Source organism: Vanessa cardui, chromosome 14 (genome assembly GCF_905220365.1).
Source record: "Vanessa cardui chromosome 14, ilVanCard2.1, whole genome shotgun sequence".
Taxonomy (NCBI): Eukaryota; Metazoa; Arthropoda; class Insecta; order Lepidoptera; family Nymphalidae; genus Vanessa; species Vanessa cardui.
Genome location: NC_061136.1, coordinates 10,550,165 through 10,568,041, shown reverse-complemented (window position 1 = coordinate 10,568,041; position 17,877 = coordinate 10,550,165). Strand labels below are relative to the sequence as shown.

The following is a 17,877-nucleotide window of genomic DNA, read 5'->3' as shown; positions in this document are numbered from 1 at the left end:
AGTTTTCTAACATTGATTTAGTTTATTAGGCACTTTAAATTTAACAGCACAGTTGTTTTAGTTCCTAATTTATGGAATAATCAACAGTTGACATTATTTATTTAAATAACTATTAAGCTATTCTTGATTGTTTCCCAGATGACAGACGCTTTTATTCACAATAAAACAAATAACAGCGGCCAGGTGGAACAAAATGAATACAAAAATGTAACAAATGTTAATACCAGCAATGAAAATAATTTGAATACGCCAAAAGATAGTAATAATACAAAATTAAGTATTTCGTTACAAGAGAAACATAAGGAGGGATTAGATGATGTGCCACAGAATGGCGCTGGAAACACAGTTCAAAAACCAATCAATAGCACTGACGGTGCAAATGCAACAAGTGATAATCTATCTAATCAAAATAAAATTAACACTGACAGCATATTAAAATATGTATACAAAAAAAGTGATAATATAGTAGTTAAAGAAAAAACCAAAGGTCATAATAAAAATAGTCTAAAAAGGAAAAAAAGAAATGTTGAAGATGAAAAGATACATGACGTTCCATTTTTATTGGATACGATTACGAAGCATGAAAACAAAGAAAGAGAAGATTTGGAACCACAAATAAATGGAATAAAAAGTGAAAATTTGGCAGATATTAATATTGAAACACTGCATGACAAAAAAATAGAACCTACTAACATAGAAAACGTAAAAAATAGTGAAAACATCGATAATATTGAATATTCACCTACAGTCAAAGTCACTGAGACAGAAAATAACAAGAGAGAAAAAGACGAACAAATTAGTGAAAAAAAAATATCCTACCAAAACACAGATTATAATGATTCAGCTGAAAATGTTAAAGAGAAAGTTGTTGAAACGCAAAATTCTAAAGAAAGTGAAGAGAATAATTTTGACCCGGAAGAAAAATATACAGATATACCTGAAAAAACTGGAAAAGGATTGAATCGAAGACAGGAATCCAGTGAAAATGAAAGTATCGAGCAATTATCACCAATACATACAAATATTCACCATAAAAGGGATGAAGATAATGATGAAGATAGGCAAAATGAAAAAGATTATAAAAGGACATCAGTAGACAGTAATAAGGAACATTATGACAAATTTAAGGATATACCTCAAAATACTGAAGACGAGTCAAGAGAGAGTAAAGAAAATAGTGAAAAATATTCACCAAGACAAACAATTGTTGCGCGTGATAGAGATGAAGGTTTGAATGCTGAAAACAAATACTATAGTAGAGAAAATGAATTCATTAAAGATAAACAGAGCGTAGCTGTCAAGGAAGATCCAACGGAGACGAAATCAAGTGAAGATTCAAGAGAAGATTATATTGAAAATAGAAAACAAAATACATTACACAAAGATTACGCAAGCGATCCACCCACTAAAGAAATTATAAGGCCTCAAGAAGCTGATTTAGATGATTTTAGTGACGAAAGCGTTGAAGTTGATGATCAAGTTAAAGACGCTAAAGATTTTAACATAAACAATATAAATAATAGCAAAGCGAAGAATCAATTAATTCTTAAAGATGAGAATAACAGTAATCAAATAAAAGACAATTCTAACGAATATGAAGACCATGTTAAAATAAATGATGGCGAGGTAAAACCTGTAATAGAACTTAACAGCGAAGATAGTGATGAAGAAAGTGAGGAAAATCTGAATGAAAGCGTTAAAGCTCCTTTAAGAGATAACGATGAGAAACGTTTTAACGTCGATTTAGAAAACGAACCTCCTAATGATGAGAAGGTTAATGTTAAACAACAATTCGAAAGGATACCCTTAAATTATAACCATGATCTTAAAAAAACGAACACTAGTAAAAATGAACAAGAGAGTTCCGATGGCACTCTAGATACCATTTCTCCTAAAAAAGACAATTTCGATGACAATTTAAATATAAAATTTAGTGACATAACTATCAAATTACCTGAAATAAATTTACCAGATGATATTTTATCATATGCACGAGAAGAGCCCGTTTATGAAAATAAAAAGAATAAAGGGAAAAAAACCTATTTTTATTACGATGACAGCGAGGAACAGACAGAAGATGATGAATCAAACAAATCAACTGATGAAAATAAGAAAGAAAATAAAGATGGAGATGATTTTTACCAATCATATTATTATAAGCCTAAAGAAAATTTAAAAAAATCAAACCAAGTGAATACCTATGATGAACATGACATAAACAATGATGAAGACCCTTATGAGAAATTTGTACGGGAGCGGTTTGGTAAAAGTAAAACTTTCCGACAAAGATCAGAAAAATTACAAGAATTTGGACCTAATGAAAGGAATCCTAATTTACAAGAAAAAATTCAAAACGTTTTGAAAAAGGCTAATTATATCCAGAAAGAAGCCGAAAAAAGTGGTGATCCAAAAGCTGGATATTTATGGACTTTAGAATATGAAGAGAATTTATAGAAATATTAATTATATTTTATATAATAACAATTATTGTTAAATTAGTAATTTTTACCATCTTAAACGGTACTGTGTCCTGTATAAATAAGTATTTATTAGTCAAGAAATATTTTTATGAAAAGTTAAATTATCGTGTTAATTATTGTCGAGAGTCATTAATAGATATACGTTTTCGGTCCAAAACTATTGCGGGAAGCGCAAATTCTCCACAAAAAACTGCCGCGAATATGCGATAATTTCCATTAGACAAAATATAACACGTAAGATTATATCTTACATTAATTTTTAATTTTAAATTCAATTTTTAATTGTACAACATTGCGGATATACAAATCATGCCAGAACGTCAAATCATATTGAAAGCGATGACTGAAACTGAGCACTGAATTAGGTTATCTGAAATAGCACATATTTGTTACTTTTTTCCCCTAACACCTGCACACGCACACCTTCCCCTCTCGTAACATATTAAATAATGTCGTTTCATTTTTCGTAAGTTAATTTTCTAATTTCTTTAGTAAGTAGTATATGAAATAAATATAAATTCTATCCGAAATCAGTCGAGGAAACTCTTGACTGTGATTGAAAACAACATTCGAACACACTTTACATTATCTGTTGACAGAATATTTTTTCAATTATCATTTTCATTTCGTTTAAATAAAAGCTTAAACATTTTTTTAACGTAATATTATATAAGGTAGTAAGAGTATTAGATATTATTGTATAATATCAAAAGATTTATGATTTATGTTGTACACGCAAAGATTAGCAACTGAATAAAATTTTTAGACTGATTACATTTAATAGTTTTATTATACATACATCCAATTTCATTAAAAGAGTACAATTTAGAAACATTTCCAGTAGTTTTGGTGGACATAGCGAAAGCTTTCGATCGCGTATGGCACAAGGCGCTTCCTTGGAAACTTCCTACCTATGGGCTTCATCCAATTACATATTATGAAATTGGATTTCTTTGAAGATGAAACTTTCTGGGAGCGTCGAGGTCCTCCTGTAATACCTGTAATATCTGTAATCCTGTAACGAGGGCAACCCTCGTTACAGGATCTAACTAAAAATTCGATAATACTGGTGAAATCAAAGAGTACAATTTAGAAACATTTCCAGTAGTTCTTGTGCATACCAATGACAAAAAATCATTAGCAAATCAGCAACACACTACTACGCAGACAACGCAACGGTACCGCAGACACCCTATACACATGCTGTAGTAGTATTTCTCGGAAAATAGTCGACGAAAACCGACTTGAGTCCTTGTTCTTGTGTTTGTCCAACCTTAAAGAATCACAACTTCACAATAATATTATGACTAATAGTTTTTCTTTTATTAATATTTCACATTTATCATACTTATATAACCTTATCAATAATTATTAATCATTATTTTATTTTATAAAGATATTTTTTATCTATTTTGCTAAGCGCGCTATTCGTTTTCTTTACTAACAAATTTCATCCGAGTCAAGTAAGAAAATTGTATGTACAATTAAGTATAACCCTACCTAATATTTACAATAGGGAAGATGCAATATTTTTATTTTGTGTTTATTTTAAAGAAATCCATATAGAATAGACCACAAGTATATTAAAAATCTAAAACACTTTAATTTATTGCACAAAATGTGGTTTCAAAATGCCAATTTAAGTTTTCGCGCGTAAACGGATCTATATTTCGTATGACGTCACTCCTACCTGTCACTGGCCCATTGACCATACTCGTCCTCATTGGCTTTCATACTTATTCATTTTTTCTCGATTTGAAAAACAAAGATCTGATGAAAATGATCCATGAAAAACAACATATCAAATATAAACCTTGCCCCTATTAGAACGTCTCAAGAACGAGTTGAATCGTCGTTTTAACGTATCATTCATAGTTCACAACATATATTCATGGTTTTAGCAACTGTAGCCTTTGCCATTTACCGGTGTTTCTTTATTGTTTCCGTTCTGTCAATTATAAAATTATATTTTTTCTTGATAAACATAATACTATGTCTAGCAGGTCGTTCTGTCACCGAATAAAATGAATACCTTAAGAACTAAACATTGTGTCATATTTAATTTTATCGATGTAAGTCTAAACTTTTTATTAAAAAAAATAATAAATTGTTGTTTCCAATTATTTTTAGTCATGTTACAACACTATAAGTCAATGTCAATTGTCAGGTCAGACGTCAGTTAGCTTGACTTTTCTGTAACCTAACCTATTTCTTTTGTAATCGGTAATTGCTTAAAAACTTTGTCCAATATCAAAGTATTTTCTGTTCAAACATATACAATTTTACGAAAAATATAAATTTTATCTTACAATGGCCGAAGAAGTGCAAAAGAAGTGGCAAAAAGAATTCGAAATTTTTAATAATTTAAAAAAAGAATACCACAAGGCAGTAGCACAGAAACAGCAATTGGACAGTCAATTAAACGAAAATAAAGCTGTAAAAGAAGAACTATTATTATTGAAAAAGGATGCTGAAGTCTACAAACTCATTGGACCAGTATTAGTAAAGCAAGATTTGGAAGAAGCAAAACAAAATGTGGCCAAACGATTAGAATATATTAGTAAAGAAATAAAAAGATCAGATGGAAACATTTCAGCTTTAGAAAATAAACAAGAAGCTGTGCATGAGAATTTAAATAAATTGAAAAGCAACCTGGATAATTTGAAAATTGCTGCCTAGATAACACTTGTATAAAAATAAATTGTGGTTTTTGTAATTTCAAGTATTTTTATTCTTTCAATTAACATTCTAAGAAACACTCAAGATTAATTTTAAAGTTATGTATAAATAAATTTGTAATGCTACAAATGTAAGTTACAGTACTACAGATTAATACATTTTTATTTATTTTAAAATTAATAGTATATAAAGATAAATAAAAAAGTAAAAAAAAGCAAATTAGTTTTATTAATACTTTACTGTGTTCCTATGATATATAATAAAAGTAATTACTCAAAAGCATGTATTCAAATGATTTAATTTATGTCAATGAAAATCTTCAAATTTTTTAAAATATCTTTATAATAGTTATAACTGATTTTTATTAAAAATGATTATTTTTTTAATTCCATAAGTTAGTAGTAGTTAGTAAGTTACATGTAACAATCTCGAATAATGTTCTATCAAGCATTCACCAAATACATATATCTATTACAATGCCAATTAATTTAATAATAATAAATTGTATCAATTTCATGCATTTGTTTTGTAACTTCTCTAAATGTCTGATATGTCCATGTCTAAATTCTATCTATTTTCTTGTCTAAATCTATCTACACCACTTCAGGTGCTCTTTCATAGCCACAAAAAGATTGCTCGCTTTGAGCCAATGTTGGTCAATTGTATTGTGTCAAAATATCAAAAAATTTATGGCCTTATATTAACAAGTATTCATTTAATAAAATATTTTCCTACAAACTTGAATAAACTAGGGAATGTTTTATACAAACGCAATTTCAAAACGATATATAATAAACTATTATTTACTGTTTTTTCAGCCACACTCAATGTTTCAGCAAAAGCGAGAATAACACAATCGAGTTAAGCCACAGAAATAGGTATAGTTAAGACAGATAAAATTGACTTAAATTTTCATGCCCACTAGGTATTTGGCAATTTGTGACATTCAGCAATATGGAATATAAGAAACAATTTGAAGCCATTTTGCCATAAAAATACCATATTTTTATAAATTGCTGGTTGCTCCAATAACTGATCTAAGTATATCTGTTGCCGAGTAATAAATTCTAAAAGAATTGCTGGACCTTGTGATATATATAATCTTTACTCATCTCTTGGATAAACAATAGAACCAAGAAACATCATTGGATTAAGGATTTTTAATAATTTATTAGGCAAAAACCTGCGAGTATCAAGACAAGTTATGAGTGGAAGAGTTAAAATTGAAATAAAACACATGACTTTTAGAAATATATTACATCTTATATTTTTTGCTTTGTCTTCGTCAAAGATTTCTTAACATTAATGGCACAATTTGCTTTAGTTTCCTAAAGAATACAGTGTATCAAAAAAAATATTATTAAGCCTACATAATTTTTTTACTTACAACATAATATGTAAATATGCACACAAAAGTGTGAACTATTGACTAAATATTTCTTTAAGTGACAATATTGATGTAGTATTTCAATTTAAATATTAATATTAAAAATATTATACTTATAAAAATATTATAATAAACTTTAATATTGGCCCCTTGATTACGAATGATTATCACAATAACTTTATCAGTCATTTGAGCATATAAGTCTTCTTTGTTAATTTATCAATAATTGTCAATTGTTACAATTTTTTATACAAAAAGTTTGATAATATTTTTAAATACTTTTGGTGTATATAACATCTATAGTTTCGTCCTTAATCTAGACAATATAATGTTATACAAATACTAATTTATCATAGTAATAATATATTTGTCATTTATCATTTTATTTTATTTTACTTTGTACACAAGGTACACTACAAAATGGCATTTCTTGTTTAACAACAAATCTGCCACTAAGCAAACTTTTACCACACATACGACCTGAACAAATAAAGCATTCTGCATGCCAATGCATATTGCTCCATGATACACCTTGCTGTTCAGGGCCTATGACGCCACCACACGCCCTACAGCGTTCTGCATAAAATTGATCATAACAGGACAAACATACAGGTAGACCAGTTTTATCATCTGGCACATATTTTTTCCCACCGAGTGGTGCATCACAATGATAGCAACAAAAATGTTGTACATGAAATGCTCTGCCTTCAGCAGCAGTATATGGTCTTGTGAATATTAATTCATCACAACCAGCACAACGTGGTATTTCTAAAACATTTGCCAAATCTCTGGCACAATATATTTCTCCCTTATAATAGAAATATACAAGATCAGCCAACAACTCTCCACATTTGCAACAAGTGAAACATTGTGGGTGCCAGATGGCCTCTTGTCCAGCTCTTTCAGCTTTTACAGCAACTTCTCCAGCAAACATAGGTTTCTCACAACGTTGACATGGCACACCTTCATTGTATAATTTCCTGTTAAACTCCATTTCATCGGGGTTTAGAGATATGTCAGCAAATTGAGTAAGAATTGGATCTAACTGCTCTGCATAGCTGCTAATCTGGACAGGATTTCCACTATGATCAAGTTGAATGTTATCAGTGGAACTATTCCAATCATTACTTTGTTGAGGATTAGATATTGCACCTGGATATGTGTTGTAATTAGGTAATGGTGGAGGGGGAAGATCTTCTTCGCAATTATTCCTCAGATAATCTCTTAAAGGAGCTGTTTGCTGTGGCTCTACCTGATTCATTGGTTTTGTAGTAGTAGAATACTGAGGATTTATTTTTGTGGAACAAATAGTACCACTATGTTCTGGTGTAGTTGGTTCATGTTTCCAACTCCATATTTCACCATTAGGAGCAAAGATAGTACCTTTTTGAATTCTGCCATCTAGTAACTTTGCTGTACCCATAACATTATTATTACTTAGAGACCACAAATCAGGCATTACTTGAGCTCCTAGTGATTTATTTGCAAATTCATTTACCTCTTCTTTGAATTGAGGATTTTTGTTGTATTCATCCCGAAACAGTTTTATTGGCTGAAGATAGACATCATTAGAAATTGGCAAACACAAATCATTTAAGTTCTTCAACAATTTGTCATAGACAGGGCCATGTTCAACCGCACTTTTAATCCTGTCAGATTCTATTCTCATTACATGAAGTTTATCCTTTACAATCCTGCTTAGTATGGCACTAGTTTTATAATCAGGCAAATTGGCAGCACTACTGACGATGTTACCATGTGAATCCAGCACAAGTTTCTTGTCAGAAGCATTTTTAGGCACTATATTATACTTGACTCCTCTTGATATATTTGATATTTTCAATGGTAGTGCATAAGATTTTGTATTATTTGTGGCAGTATGTGATTTGCTGCTTTCAACAGAGTATACTTCACCATTTTGAAGAGGACCAACCCTTACTACATTACCCATGCCAACCACATGGTCTTTTATTCGGGTAATATATTCCTGCAAAGAAATTAATATTCAATTTAGTTAAATTATATACTAAGAACCTAATTTTGACATTTGTAAATTGTATATCTGTGTAACTTTCTATGATCCTAATTTTATTATATCACCATACCGTATGCTCTGATTTCTCTTGATCAGAAGCATGATGTCTAGCGGCAGGGGCTACATCATGTGGAGGCAACTGTGTGCGAAGCTGTGCGCGACGTTTTTTGGCTGCTTCTGAACCGGAAACTGGAGCCAGTGGTCCAAGACATGACATATATTCTGACACCTAAAAAAATTAAAATCGTAATAAATAAAAAAACTAAATAAGTTTTTATTTCATAGAAAGTAGTGCAGACCAGAAATTGTATATTTTTGTGTTTAGGTTACAAAGGCCAAAATTATTTTAAATTTATTTGTCCTAATTGAAACTTGATATAGTTCAGGATCCATGGTCCATTTTTCACTTGATTGCAAGCGAATATTTAGTGAGTAGCTTCATTAAGACGCCCAAAAATTTCCTGTACGAAAACACTTAATTGTGGTAGCTAACAGAGATAGCAAGGAAAAAATATGTAAGTTGATTTGATGATTCTCAAAAAATTATTACTATCTTTTTTTTAATTATTTGCAAAAAAATATTTTTTCTACAAAATGTACTGTTTGATCTCCTTGCAATATGTGTTGATGATGAAATCATCAAAAATGATTACTAACCAGTAATTTTTTTTATTGCTTAGTTCATATCTATATCATTTTACCAGTTGAAGAAAGGAAGGTGCTAATGAGTGAAGGGTGTATGTGATTGACTATATTCTTCAATAAGTTGTTTCACGCAGAAACCATCCCACAAGAATGGTGCAATAGTTCACTAGTGCCCATCTTCAAAAATAAAGGGGATGTACAGGATTGCAACAATTATAGAGGGATAAAGCTCATGTCCCATACTATGAAAGTATGGGAGAAGGTAATAGAGAGAAGATTGCGAGAAGAGAGTGAAATTACCCAAAATCAGTTTGGGTTTATGCCAGGTCGAGGGACAATGGACGCCATTTTTGCACTTCGCCAATTGTGCGAGAAATACAGACATGATCACAAGAACCAGGACCTGGTGTTCATTGATCTCGAAAAAGCCTATGATAGGGTGCCTCGTGAAGTGTTACGGTGGGCATTAAAAGAGAAAGGTTTGCCTGTTAAGTATGTGGAGTTAGTCCGTGCTATGTCCAGGGGATCGTGTACCTACGTTCGATCGTCTGCCGGCAACACCGACCGGTTCAATGTGGCTGTAGGTTTGCACAATTGCATGTTGCGGAGATGAGAATGCTAAGAGGAATGTGTGGTGTTACGCGAATGGATAGAGTAAGGGATGAGTACATAAGAGGAAGTTTGAAAGCGACACCGATAGCCGAGAAGTTATGTGGAAGGTGGCTATCATGGTATGGGCATGTAATGTGGAGGAATGAGAAACATATTGTGAGAAAAGCCTTCAGCATGGGTTTGGACGGATATAGAGGTAGAGGACGACCAAGGAAACGATGGATGGATTGTGTGAAAGAGGATATGGTTAGAAAGAATGTTACTTGTGAGATGACATCTGACAGAGAAGTATGGAAGGAGAAGACATGTTGCATCTACCCCACATAATATTGGGATAAGAGCAGTAGGATGATGGTGATCATATTTACATCATTTTATAGTATATAGCTAAAGATAGATTGAGAAGTAAAATCTACTTATTTGGATTTATGACTATAAAAATGTTATGCGATTTTGGGCCAAAGAAGAACAGAACTGTGATGATATGCTGTATCTTTTATGTATCATAATGACCAGATAGATAAAAACTAAAAATCTTAAATTATTATGTATTATAACTCAACTACAATTTTGAGTATTGTAAATTTGTTTTGCGTGCAACAAACCTGTTAGTCAAATGTTCTAGACCTTTGAGCATTTTAAATTTTTTTATATTTGTTACATGAAGTAGGTAATTCATTTTGGTTTCTTATATATTATATTTTGAAAAAAAAAAGGAGACTCAATTTGTTACAGGAATAAGTTTGGCTTTTTTAACATCTAAACATAATTTTGAAGTGAATTTTTTTTTTTATTTCTATGAGTTATGTGCTTGTATAGTTAATCACCTCGTTACTGCTAAGTCATGTCTACACTAAAAATATGACATCCATACGCAATAAACCATGTTAGAGTATTTTATGTTTGTATTTACAAGAGGCATTTCAGCAAATTTATGTGAATGATAAACTAAATATTATTGATATAACAAATAACAGCAATATCAAATTCATTGCTACTTATCGGATATCCTTATCATCCTTATCTAAAATTGATAGTATAACGGCCGTATGATTCAATTCATTCTCAATAATATGAATAATACTTACCAATTCTGTTGAAGCATTTGGAGGCACCCAATCAAGTTTCACTGGCTTATCCGTGACGCCACGGATCTTTATAAGGGGCACTGTAATCATAAATATATATGGTGATCTAAATATCCATCAAAAATAATTAATATTCTCTTTTAAGTAAAAAATATCTAAATCAACCTATATATTTAGTATTTAGATTACTAACTTGAAGCTTTCTTTGGCTTGGCAGTGCCTAGTAGCTCAAACTGGGCCCATCCTGACAAATCATCATCCTGGACATCATGCACATCCTTACTGCAGTGACAAGCTCTGCACACCTTACGCCAGAAATGTAAATCCAAGCCAGGACAACCCGAACCTGTAGTACATTCACTAACTTTTGTTAAAATATAATTACAATTAAGAATATATTCTAAAAATAAATAATAACAAAAATTTCCTAGCTATGCTATATTATATCATAATTAAGACAAATGAGTGAAGTCGTAAATAATAATTAAATCAATCAATAAAAAATATAAATTAATAGCATCGATATTAATAATTCATCAATATCAACACGATGATAACTCACCACACGAATTACAAGGCGCGCCGGCGCCGCTGTCGTGACCGAGACGTGCTTTACTTAATTTTTCTCTTTGACTCTCCAGCTTGGACAACCAGGCAGGTGCCTCAGGAGTTTCTACGCAAGAATCACCCATCTGAAATCATTAAAAGAAAAATATTAATAAAATCTTAACTAAAACATGCAAATTGATGTATCATAACAAAGGATTAAGGCTTACAGTTTTGGTTTAGATACTAATCTTGATTATATTACAAAAAGATAAGCTAGGACAGCAACTTTACAGTGAAAAATTACATCTATCTAAATACAAATTGTAGAAAATAAACACAAAAAAATAATTAAAACAAATAATTATCAATCGTCTACTTCAAAAGAATAACATAAGTATACTGTTGTTGTCACATTGACAGCTAATAGCTTCGATGACTAATGCTGCTTGTGCATGGCATTGTTGCCAAGCACAAGCAGCCTTAATCAGATAATTTAATCATTAATGTTACTATTCGTAACAACTATGGAAATCATACAATAAATATCTAAATTACTATTATAAATTACATTACTATTCTTACACCTATATATTACGAACATTTTTTTCCGTTTATGAATACATGAAAAAAAAATTAATTTAATTGATAATAAAAAAATATGAATTCAACAAAAACATGGATCTTATGCTTTAAATATAAAATATTTTTTATATTTTTTCTGTCAAATGCAATCAACAAATGCATTGTTAAAATTTACAATATTTATTCTAAGTAATTACACCCTTAAAAGTACAGCCTACATAATATATATTGTAAAACGTAAAGCCTAAGCTCATATTCTGATTCATGTTCAATAATTTTAAAATCTGGCAATGTAGCATCCATCTTTCAATGCGTTTTTTCAGTTTTACGATCAGATTTTGGTATTTATGTCCGGAATTCTATAAATAAAAGTAAACATATTTGTAAAAGCACGTATAAGTGCTAAAATAACCACTAACTTAATACAATATCTGTATAAAAAGGTAACATTTGAAGTGTGTTCGGGAGTCAATAATGGTTTTTTCGTGAGTCATACGCTTGTCTTTATTTATCAATATGTACACTATCCTCTTTTAGATGTCGTCAGGAAGACCTATTAAATGTGTAGTTGTGGGTGACGGAACTGTCGGAAAAACTTGTATGCTAATATCATATACAACAGACAGTTTTCCCGGAGAATATGTTCCAACAGTGTAAGTAGGCGTATTTTGTTCCTATTATAAATCCTTTTAAATTCATATAATCTTATTTTACTACTGTTATATTTTGACCATAGAAAGTAGTTATATATTTATTTTGTTATTATAAATTTGGAATTTGTAGATTTGATAATTACTCTGCGCCAATGGTGGTGGATGGAGTGGCAGTGTCATTAGGACTCTGGGATACAGCTGGACAAGAAGATTACGATAGATTGCGACCTTTAAGTTACCCACAAACAGATGTCTTCCTGATATGCTTTAGTGTGACAAGGTATTGTTGATAGTAATGATTTTTTTCCATGTAACATTTAATTTGTATCTCATATACAGTAAAATTCCTATTAAAACAGATTCTTTAGTATGATTTAAAGTAACTTTCTGTTTATCAATAATTTCATAACTTGATTTAATTTCACAAGGTAATTATGAAACTAATAATAAAGTAAGATTTTTATAAAAACAAAAATTTATATATAATAATTCTAAATTGAATAATATCCCAAATTGGAATTATCGCAAATTATATCCGTAAGCCTTTAATAAATAATGAACTGTTGGTTTAATGTTTTATAAATATAACAATAATTTCTTTTGATATTCAAAGTTTCACAATCATTCATTTGTCAATTACATTACAATATTAAATTTCAAAAATTATTTCTTTGGAATACATATTTTTAGATAGTTTGTAGTATTTAAATAAATATAAATTTATGCTCCCTGTGTAAAAACCTGAATAAAAGTCTTCAGTATTGGCCTTATTAACTTCAGTATAATTTATATAGATATATATAACCAGAAATAACCAAAATGTGATAAATATGCTTATGTGTATTTGATATTTTAGTCCCTCATCATATGAGAATGTTACTTCGAAGTGGTATCCTGAAATAAAACATCATTGCCCTGATGCTCCTATTATATTAGTTGGTAAGTAATTAAATAATAAGTTATATTTTCTATTTTTATCTATATTAATATTATAAAGGTGAAGGTGAGGTTGTGAAAGAGTGGCAGACAGACAAACAGACAAAGTTACTCGGTTTGTCTGTCTGCCACTCTTTCACAACTAAACCAATTAACCGAATTTGATGAAATTTGGTGTGAATCAAACTTAAAATATATATGCTTTTTGTCTAACATGTAACAACCAACCAACTTGTATTTTATATATACATTTAAAAACACTCTTCCAAACCGTACCAACAGGGTTTATATTTAATGATCTCATACATAGATTTCAATTGGCATTATTTAATTTAATATCAAATTTTTCAGGCACAAAAATTGATTTAAGGGATGACCGTGAGACATTAAGCCTCCTCTCAGAACAAGGCATGTCTCCTTTAAAGCGAGAACAGGGTCAAAAGCTCGCTAATAAAATACGAGCTGTCAAATATATGGAGTGTTCTGCCCTGACACAGCGTGGTCTTAAGCAGGTAAATGATTTATAACACTTTTATTTTATTTAAATATCTTTTCCAAAGTATTAATGGAAATTAGATTTATGAATTTATATTATAAATTGAACTATTGCGTGGAAATCAATGAACTACTGTTGTGTATGAAAATTAAAAATTATATATAATATTGTAAATAAAGGGGGTGCCACATATTTAATTATAAGGGTGGATTTGATGGAGAATGTTTTAAAACTTTACTTTTTAATAATTTGCATTAAATACTTTTGTACTGGAAATACATATGCTTTGCAAGTAACATTGCATGTATATTAAGTTTTTTTGTAGGGTCAGTATGTAATTAACTTTATGAATATAACAAATTTTCTGAAAATATCTTCTTTGGTAATTTAGAGCTGTACTAAGGGACCCGAAAATATAATTGAAAGAAGGGCACTGCTCTCCCAATGCTTCAACTTTATCTAATTGTTTAATGAAGTATTGTTCTTTGTAACACACCAACAAACAAATATAGTCATCTACGTTATGCGTTTTACATCAGCTTGTCGCGCTATTAACAACAAATTCGCTGGGGGGTATATCATATTATATTTTTAAATACAGAAGATATATATAATATCTTCTGTATTTGTATAAGAAACTTCTTAACCGTTGGGCTGATTTGGATGTCGTTTTTGTGTGTATTTATTAGATTAGGCTAAATAAATAATGGTGTGATTGGGAAGTAAATAAAATTCTTACTTTCAACACGCGAAGTCGGAAAGGACAGCTAAATTAAATTGTGGTCCTAAATTTCACTGAATTTTCCAGACGTATGTATGTTGTTTTCCTGAGTTGTGTAGTAGGTACTTTAACAACATAATGTAATTACAGGTATTTGACGAAGCTGTCCGCGCAGTTTTAAGACCAGAACCACAGAAGCGACACCAGAGGAAGTGTTTAATCATGTAAATATGGCACACACAATGACAAAAGTATGATAATGTCACATAATGCAGGAATCTCAAGGCAACAGTAATAATATGTTTCTACACCAATGACAGGATGTTCATTTGTTCCTGAAGTACCTAAATCACAAAGTTTTTTTATTCATTGCAATGTGCCATAACTCATTTTCGAAAGAGACGATGTTGTCTTAATTTACATTAAACTATCAACATCACGAAACATGTGAATACTTCTATGTTTACAGCTTTTTAAGCAAATGGAAATAAATGCCAAAGATTTATGAATAGATGTAAGTTTCAATATTTTTTAGTTTTCGATATGGTTGGAAACAAATTGTTACTGTTAATGATAACTGAGAAATGATAATATTATTTTTATAATATTATGCAAATGACCTCAATAATTTTGAAGTTTTGAACTATATTCTTATGCAAGATGTGAGTAAGGACTGAAATTAGTTACGAAGCTAGTTATGTGTACAACATACTCAAATAAATGTAATTTCTTAGTTGCGAGAGTAAATATTTTGTATTGACAGGCATTTATATAACAATCAGCATTTCGAAATAGTTTTCATTTATACATAAAGTACGATTTAGGAAATAATATTTTAGGCACATGTTTAGTAGACCTAAGCTAGATACATACTGATACTACTGACGTTATACCGCTATGGATGTTTTTGCCTTAAGAATTGATGTTTATTCTCAGGGTAGGCTTACACTACAAAATGGAAAATGACAAAGATTTTAAAGTAATAGTTTTTAGTACTAATAAAACTCGAATAAGAACTTAAAGATTGAATGGAACATGGTTTGTTTATAATAATTCTTAAACCTTTTCTGATATTTTTTATTATACTCGTATGTGTTTATAATAATTCTAGTAACGATTTTTGAAGTAGTAATCTATAGTTTCACTGTCGTTTAAACACATGACAAAATCGAAAGTGTTTTATAGTCGTTTTTAGGTCAAATATTTTTGTATGTGAAAAACATAGCTTAAGAAAAAAGGCATTTAGTGTGATTATACCGCATCGATATTACTCAAATATTTTATAGACTGCTTTGAGTTACAAGTGACGCTTTGAAATTATTGTGTATATAAACTTTAATTATTTATATTGTAAGAACAAATGCGCAATTTACAAATAAAATCTTATTGTAATATGTACTGCACTTTATAAATTATTGAATTATTTTCTGTTTTTTTCTTCCTGGTCCCTCAATACAAGAATTAAACACCACCACCATTGATTATGTAATTTATTTCATATACCACAATATTTCATTAAAACATTATAGTCATACACATTGAATTTAGATATAACTGTTGTTTTAACACCAAGTAACACATAAATTGTATAATTATTGTGGACTTTTACATGGACATTTAAAACTTTATATATTTTAAATTGAAATAACAATAAATGCCAATTTAAATTTCTAACATTCAGACAAAAACATTTATAAGGAAAATGTTCACACAATGGCAGACTTAAATACTATTTTATATTTTATTTATCACTACACTGTTTTTGTCCTTAGCATTAACAGTGTTATTACATATTCTATTTATTACACCAATAAAATACAGTATTCAAATAACATATAGCTTTTTAATCCAAAAGATTCATTTGTTAAATTGCCTACTTTTTTGTAAATTCTTTCCTCATACAATTTTAATCATTATTCATGTAATAATCCAACAAGAGTTGATAATCATTCTTGTACAATAAATAAAAAAACCTAAAAGTAAAAGCTAGTACTAATTCACATAATTTGTCATCATCACTATAAGCATTTCATTGTTTTTGTGATCCTTTTATAAAGAAGACAATCGGCATTATATGTTAAATATGATGACATATTCAATATGTAAATGTGTACCCTATAATTTGATAATAGTCAGTGGCATCACTCTTAACTAATGTGACCAAAATGACTAGTCCCCTTATGTCAAGTCTTCATATTATTTACACAAAACCTGAAATACAATATAGATAAGTAGAAAATTATAAACAACTATGGTGGTTTCATTCAATTATATAATGTCAAATTATGAATATTTTCAGGAGCAATAGTTAAATGCAATATTTTAGGACAACATTGATAAATAACACATACCTAAAATCTAACTTAAATGTCACATTATTTCTACTTAAAAAAGTAATCATTAATAGAAATCTACACAGCCTATTATTTATTACACCTATAGGCATTAGTAGATATTGAAACAGAACTACTTTGAAAATTATATTCCATATTTTTATAGTAATATAAATATTACAGTACATCAAAAATATAAATTAATCTATTATTAATACTAAAGGAGTGATGTTGAATACTGACCAACATTTTGAGATCTATTCATCTTGATATTACAAACATTGGCATTATGGTTCATATTAGGAAGTAGTCAATATGTTTTTTTTTGCAGACATTATTAAAGTATTTAAGAAAACACATAGTAAACATTTGTTCATAACAATTATTTTTTTCTTTTCAATTGTTCATTACAAAATACCTACAATTCTAGTTTAAAAGAGTTTTGTTAGACCACATTAGAGAGCCATGAAACCTTCAACTACAAGATGTTTATAACACATTTATAATTATCAAACAATTTATTATAAACAGTATTACAAAGCATCAGATATTTTACAAATATCGTAAAGTAACAAGCTTATTATAGACATATGAAAATATAATTAGCATACCATATGTATGTCATTTGTAATTTGGCTTCTATTTTACATCATTACATTGATATAACTTATAATGCAAACA

General features: G+C 29.7%; 4 protein-coding genes across 4 annotated transcripts; 3 read left to right on the top strand and 1 right to left on the bottom strand.

The window, feature by feature from the left end:
• Positions 1–138: 138 nt before the first annotated feature.
• On the top strand, positions 139–2,454 carry LOC124535416 (myb-like protein X). Its single transcript, XM_047111627.1, has 3 exons — positions 139–388; positions 749–2,000; positions 2,061–2,454. The coding sequence occupies exons 1-3, from the start codon at positions 139–141 to the stop codon at positions 2,452–2,454; spliced, it is 1,896 nt and encodes a 631-aa protein (XP_046967583.1).
• A 2,174-nt stretch (positions 2,455–4,628) lies between these two features.
• LOC124535142 (probable prefoldin subunit 6) lies at positions 4,629–5,202 on the top strand. Its single transcript, XM_047111225.1, has one exon. It carries the CDS (start codon positions 4,791–4,793, stop codon positions 5,157–5,159), a length of 369 nt encoding a protein of 122 aa, XP_046967181.1. The 5' UTR covers positions 4,629–4,790; the 3' UTR covers positions 5,160–5,202.
• A 1,464-nt stretch (positions 5,203–6,666) lies between these two features.
• Positions 6,667–11,920, bottom strand: LOC124535183 (testin). The gene is made up of 6 exons (XM_047111283.1): positions 11,703–11,920; positions 11,489–11,618; positions 11,120–11,272; positions 10,927–11,006; positions 8,652–8,810; positions 6,667–8,533 (listed from the first exon to the last, which is right to left on the bottom strand). Exons 2-6 carry the CDS (start codon positions 11,616–11,618, stop codon positions 6,929–6,931), a joined length of 2,127 nt encoding a protein of 708 aa, XP_046967239.1. The 5' UTR covers positions 11,703–11,920; the 3' UTR covers positions 6,667–6,928.
• Positions 11,921–12,335: 415 nt separating this feature from the next.
• LOC124535016 (ras-related C3 botulinum toxin substrate 1) lies at positions 12,336–16,287 on the top strand. The gene is made up of 6 exons (XM_047111036.1): positions 12,336–12,500; positions 12,595–12,710; positions 12,841–12,990; positions 13,567–13,649; positions 13,998–14,158; positions 15,014–16,287. Exons 2-6 carry the CDS (start codon positions 12,595–12,597, stop codon positions 15,089–15,091), a joined length of 588 nt encoding a protein of 195 aa, XP_046966992.1. The 5' UTR covers positions 12,336–12,500; the 3' UTR covers positions 15,092–16,287.
• The last annotated feature ends 1,590 nt before the right edge of the window (positions 16,288–17,877 follow it).

Coding starts and splice junctions, on each gene's coding strand:
- LOC124535416 (XM_047111627.1), top strand. CDS start 139: ATGACAGACGCTTTTATTCACAATAAAACAAATAACAGCGGCCAGGTG. Junction 389..748: donor TGACGGTGCAAATGCAACAA/GTGATAATCTAT, acceptor ATTCACCTACAG/TCAAAGTCACTGAGACAGAA. Junction 2,001..2,060: donor TTATCATATGCACGAGAAGA/GCCCGTTTATGA, acceptor TTACGATGACAG/CGAGGAACAGACAGAAGATG.
- LOC124535142 (XM_047111225.1), top strand. CDS start 4,791: ATGGCCGAAGAAGTGCAAAAGAAGTGGCAAAAAGAATTCGAAATTTTT.
- LOC124535183 (XM_047111283.1), bottom strand. CDS start 11,618: ATGGGTGATTCTTGCGTAGAAACTCCTGAGGCACCTGCCTGGTTGTCC. Junction 11,007..11,119: donor CAAGCCAAAGAAAGCTTCAA/GTTAGTAATCTA, acceptor TTATGATTACAG/TGCCCCTTATAAAGATCCGT. Junction 8,811..10,926: donor CAAATGCTTCAACAGAATTG/GTAAGTATTATT, acceptor TAATTTTTTTAG/GTGTCAGAATATATGTCATG.
- LOC124535016 (XM_047111036.1), top strand. CDS start 12,595: ATGTCGTCAGGAAGACCTATTAAATGTGTAGTTGTGGGTGACGGAACT. Junction 13,650..13,997: donor TGCTCCTATTATATTAGTTG/GTAAGTAATTAA, acceptor CAAATTTTTCAG/GCACAAAAATTGATTTAAGG. Junction 14,159..15,013: donor CACAGCGTGGTCTTAAGCAG/GTAAATGATTTA, acceptor ATGTAATTACAG/GTATTTGACGAAGCTGTCCG.